Source organism: Lynx canadensis, chromosome F1, assembly GCF_007474595.2.
Source record: "Lynx canadensis isolate LIC74 chromosome F1, mLynCan4.pri.v2, whole genome shotgun sequence".
Taxonomy (NCBI): Eukaryota; Metazoa; Chordata; class Mammalia; order Carnivora; family Felidae; genus Lynx; species Lynx canadensis.
In genome coordinates, this window is record NC_044319.2 from 27,256,454 (window position 1) to 27,262,453 (window position 6,000).

A 6,000-nucleotide genomic window follows, 5' to 3' on the forward strand; every position below is an offset into this window, starting at 1 on the left:
AGAGCGAGCGAGCAAGTAAGGTAGGGGCAGAAAGAAGAGGAAGAAAGAGGATCCCAAGCAGGCTCCAGGCTCTCAGCACAGAGCCAGATGCGGAGCTTAAACTCATGAACCATGAGATCACGATCTGAGCCAAAATCAAGAGTCAGAGGCTTAACCAACTGAGCTACCCAGGCACCCCTACAGGAGTCTTTTTAAGTCCTATCCATTTTATAAGAGTTAGTTTAGTCGAAACTAGGTAACACCTGTAAATTCTACATAACCATAAACTAGAATAATTGCTATTTGCTTAAAGTGAACACACAAGAAACCTATTAGCAATCCTTCTCTTTTTCTCAGAACACCTCCTAACAAGGCCATCAAACTCACCCATTTATTAAATATTAGTAAAATTTTGTCTTATGCATAAAAATGAATATAACTAACAGTTCTAATATTATCTTCTCTTACTCAATGGGAGTTTTGGGTACTCTCCTTTGGGGGCCATGGCACGAATATACTTAAAACCCCTAGCCAGCACAACTCAATCAGTCTCTCAAATGCTTTCCAGATTAGGACTGGATTTGAAGCCAGGACTAACTTTCCATGGTCACCCCAGGTCAAATAAGATTCTTAGGTTCTTATGATCTGGGCCTTCATCCAAAAGCTGATCAAAAACCAACCTTGAGGGATGGATGGACAAGTATAATCTTTCCGGGATACTCATCCTAACACACTTTATTATACAAATATAATAAAGAATAGTAATAGGTTCCTCTCTTATACAACATTCATTCACTCATTTAAGAAACATTGGTAAATGCCAGGCATCTTATGGACACAATCATTTACAAGTGTTATCTTAAATACGCTATACCATACTTTCATTTGCAGAAGTGCCCGAAAGAAAAAGTGGTTTGTGCCCCATCGGGTGGCCAAACTGGAAATTTCAAACAAGTTCTAGCAAGACAGGTTAACCCTAACTAATCAACATAATACCTTTGGGAAATTGAAGCCTGCAACACAAGTGTTCTCATAGGATAGTTCTATAAATGAAAATCACAATAATGTCAGGGCAATGTTTTCTTACAATTGAAGATAGGGATGTACAGTTTATGCAGAATCTTTCCTTTTCCAAATCCTGCAAAAAAATTAATCAATGACTATCCCTTTTATTTATTTAAGTTAAATAAAAGTTTCAGTGGGTCAGTTTTCCACTCCCAAATTAAAATCTCATCAAAATTTTCTGAAAGAACTTTAATTTAATAATACTCCTAAATTTAAGTTCTATCTTCTTCATATATCAAATATAATTAAGCCATTAAAAAAAACAGAAATTTAAAGCTAGATGGGTCCTCAGAAAATATAGCCCTGCGAGTTTAGAAACTATTAAGACCAGTTCTCTCACCTTACAAAGAACCTAAAACCCAGAAAGACGAAGTAATTTCATCAGGGTCACACATCTAGGGTGACCTGACTCCCAATGCTTACACATTTATGCTCAAGAGGCTAGCTATCTATATGTGATCCTAGACAGATGACTTAACCTCTCTGGACGTTTGTTTCTTTGTCTGAAAAAAGAGGAAGTAGATAGTGTTCAAATTCCCCTGAAACTCTAAAATCCTGAAATTTAGATACCTCATTATTTTAGGAACCTATTCAACTCCAGTATACACTGAAAAAACCATTCCTGAGAAACCAAAGCAGCACAGGACCCTAGGGATGAAAACACAAGTCAGCAGCCGAAGGCACCAAATATATTTGCTTCTTTTGCTAATATTCTGTAAAATATTAACATGGTCATACTAGTCTATGTGGTTGAAACTGGTCTGTTAATTTTGATTAATCAATTACAGAGCTCTAAAATTGCAATCACTGATTCTAAATTTTTTTTAAAGTGCTCTTATAAAGATTTATTGATGTTCTATTTCCTATGGCAAGATTTACACTCAAACAGATTACTGGAAACAGGGATGGTCTCTGCTCATTTGTGTTTATTCTCTGTAAAAGCTATTCACAAGTGGATCAAACAGATTTTCTTTATATGGTTTCTTCTTATTGCTCTCTTTTATGCTTTATTATTCTGCCTACGAAGATTGAGTTTATGAACTCCACAATTTATTTCTGAATTAGAAATTCTAATAATTTTTAGTTTATGAGTAATAACACTAATAACAATTTTAACATTCCAAAAAGCAAAAACCATTAAAAGTTAAATCAAAAACTATGGGGGCGCCTGAGTGGCTCAGTTGATTAAGTGTCTGACTCTTGATCTTGACTCAGGTCATGATCTCACGGTTGTGAGTTCGAGCCCCACACTAGGCTCTGCGCTAGCAGCAGAGAGCCTGCCTGCGATCCTCTCTCTCTCTCTCTCTCTCTCTCTCTCTCTCTCTCTCTCATGCACATGCACCCTCTCTCTCTCAAAATAAATAAACTTTAAAAAAAAAAAACAACCCTATGAACAGGGTGCCTGAGTGGCTCAGTCAGTTGAGGGTCCCATTCTTGATTTTGGCTCAGGTCATGATCCAGCATCAGGCTCTGTGCTAAGAATGGAGATTTTCTAAGCTTAAGATTTTCTCTCCCTCTCCCTGTCCCTCTTCCTCTGCCCCCCTCCCCACTGGCACACTGTCTCTTAAACAAACAAAAACCTATGAATCACAATGGACCTTGAAAAGCTCTCTGGCCCTATATATTCTTATCTTATGGAAAAGGAAAGAGCCCTGGAAAGATAAAAAGATTGTCCCCAGGGTCTCATGGCTAACATATACAATAACGAGCATTTATTGTGTGGCCATGTATACACAATAATACACATAATTATAGATGTAAAACAAAATTTTCAGTTTCTATCTAATGCTCTGCTTATCTCAAATAAAATTTAATGTAGTGAAATGACATAAAAACCAAAGAAGCTCAACAGTTCATCATGGTCCACAGCACTAGAAAGCACCCTAGTCTAGACATCAGGGGTAATACCCTAGAATTTCACCACTAGTGCTTGAAAAACAAATTCAAGTGTCTATTTCATGAACAGTGTTTCATGAGCATAATCTTCATATATCAGAAACTACGTGTTACTGCATTATAAGAAGATTGTTTTCTCCAGCAACAGCTAACATCTTTTAGGATGTCATTTTTCCCCAAAGTTTTTAAGTTGCCAAAATGCCCAGACTCTGAAAACTCTTATTTATGCCTCTTTAAATATTTTCAAAGGAACAGCACCAGCTCTTGAGAAACAATATAGCAACACAAATCCCAACCCTATAAAGAAATCTTTTTAATGGCTCCAATTCACAAAGAAAAGTGCCCCTTATTTAATTGTGCCTACCAAACAATGAGTTCATCTGGGACAGGAGTTAGGTAGTAGGGACTCTGCAGAATAAAATTTCAATTAGCCACAATAAATGAAATTTTTTTTAACACCTTATAATTGCCCCAGGAAAGATAATGCAGTCACACATGTGCTCAGGAATCCTGTCCCTCTGTAACCAACCTAGAGTAACCCAATTGGGGCTAGTGTCCAAAGGAAGTATATGAATGAGGAGTCCCAGAATTACTGTGGTCACTCCAGCCACAAAGCTGACATTACAAATCCAGAGGTAATTGCATTTTCAAACTAAATCTTATGTTTCCCCTTCCAGCCTCAGCTACTCCAAATTAATACAATTCTATGAAAGTGCTGTAATACTTAAAATTAATCACAGCATACAACTAGCCACTATTACTTTTGCCCAAATCGAGCATTCCATACATACTATATAACAAGTAGAAGATGTTGCTTCAGCATGCTTTTCCTATGCCTCTGTGAAGAACTGGCAGTGGTGCTGAAAATTACTACTACAAGATGAAAGACCAATGCCCTCCTTTCAATAAAAACCATCATCTGGACTCTAGCCAAGGTTTTAAAACTGACCGAGTGTTATTGGAAACAATAAATCAAAAACTCCACAGGCTGAAAAGCTAGTCCCTTATTTTATTCTCACAAAATGTAGCCACAAAACACTAAAGAAAATTAAGTGAAAGAAAGCATTAATAATTCTGGGTGTTTCATTTCTGGCAATAATCAAATACTGTATGTTACAAGGTGAATTTATTTTACAATCTTCAAGGTTCTGTTTACTTACACCTCTTTCCCTGTCTTCCCCAATTATTACAACTGCTTTATGAAAAATAAACTTGTGCTATTGCCTAAACATCCTATTACTGAACTTAAATAGACATAGACAACTAAAACATTTTAATTCATAAAATGTAGCTAACATATTTGAGTTCGTATTGATTTTATACTCTTTGTTCCTGCACATACATAGATGAGAATTCCTGGAGGTTACAGATAAGTCTTTCTTTCTCTATCCAGGAGCTGAATTGCCAGTTACTGAGAATAACCTATTGCAGTGCTTCAAAGCTCTTTAGGTATCTTGCCTTCTGAAAATATACATGGGTTCATTATCCTTACTCGTTCCTATATTAATGTAAGGTTCCTCATCAGTACCTACTGAATACCCTCCAAGCTGTTATCACAGCAATTAGGGGGGAAGGGGGCCATGATATCTACAATACACAGGTATGTTTTAAAAGTACATTGTTTACAATACAGTACTTTTCTCCCTGGCTAACCAAATTTTAGAAAAGAAAACCTGAAAAATTTAATTATTCTCTTCTCTTCCCTTCTTCCTCTTCCTCCTTCACTCCATTCCAAAACAACAGGACAGTCAAAACCAGAGATGTGATTACTTTGTATACTTCATGCAATCAGTAAAAAGACCGTCACCGTCTTATTATCAAAACAGAATAGATGATTACAATACGTTTGCATACAGTAACCACTGCATATGTGATATACATTTAAATCAAATTTCAACCCTGTTACAAAGCCTTTGTCAACAGTGGGCAAGTGAGGAAAAGCGGAAGGGCTCTGTGGAATGAAGAAAATCGCTAACGGGGCTTATCTCGGAAGAGGATTCCTTGGTGAGAGGTGAGCAGAGAGAAACAAAACCTAACCTTGGCGAGGGGGCGCTCGCCCAGGGTGGGGACGAGAGGTCAGAGTGAGTGGGGAGGAGGGGATTAGCGCGGAACCGCCGCGACCCCGGGCTGCCCTCCCACCACTACTCCCCCACCTGCGGCTCGCCCTCCCACCACTATTCCCCAGCCCCGGCGGAGCTGTGCCCTCCCTCCCGGCCCGCCGCCTGCATATCCGTTACCCCGGCGGCAACGGGGCTGCGGGGGAGGGGAAGGTCAGCGGGGCCCAGAGCGGGGCAGCCGCGGCGGGGATGCCGCAGTGGCTCCCCGCGGCACCAGGTCAAAGTCCGCCCAGGCGCGGGGAGGCAGCAGGAGCGGAAGGCGGCAGCGGAGGTCTGCACTGGCGAGATGGTGGCCCCTCCGAGTCCTCCCACACCCCAGCTGCTGCCGGTACCTCATACTGGATGTACTGCTTCCTCCACTCGGGAGTGATGTGCGCGGAGAGGTGCTCGGCGAACTTCATCCTGCCGTTTCCCCCTCACTCCCACTCCGGTCCAGCAGTTACTGGCGGCGGCGGCGGCGGCAACAGCGACTCCGACTCCTCCCCACATGGGCCCCGGCGCGGCACGGCGCTGCGCTTCTCTCCTCCTCCGCCGCCGCCGAGGTCTCCTCAGAGCCGCCCTCCCGCCATCTTCCTCCTCCTCTCCATAGCCCCGCCCCGTCCCGCCCTCTAGACGTCATCGCCATGGTAACCGCCTACGCCGCACCAACGAAGAGGGAGGGATAGGGGGCGGGGTTTGGGGGGGGACATTCCTCGAGGCTCCTCCCCTTCTGGGCCGGACGTGCTGGAGGCACCTCCCCTGACCTCTTCCGTCTGACTCCCGTTGGCCTTACAGCTGCTCTCTACCGCCTGCCTGGAAAGCGGTAGTTTTGTTATTGCAATTAATATTAACACGTAGAAAAAATAATTCACACAAGACGTTTGTATTTGCAAAGAATTGTGCAGTTTTTCATTTTAATATTTGTTCTTCATAAAACTCTTAAAGATGGATCAACATTAATCCA

At 41.5% G+C, this 6,000-nt stretch overlaps 1 protein-coding gene across 1 annotated transcript in view; it reads right to left on the minus strand.

The window, feature by feature from the left end:
- The window catches only part of XPR1 (xenotropic and polytropic retrovirus receptor 1), a 215,277-nt gene extending 209,642 nt beyond the window's left edge, over positions 1–5,635 (minus strand). The window contains exon 1 of the mRNA XM_030301934.1: positions 5,390–5,635. Within this exon, the coding sequence (XP_030157794.1) occupies positions 5,390–5,458 (69 nt within the window). The 5' untranslated portion in view covers positions 5,459–5,635. The remainder of the gene's footprint in view (positions 1–5,389) is intronic.
- Between the last annotated feature and the right edge of the window lie 365 nt (positions 5,636–6,000).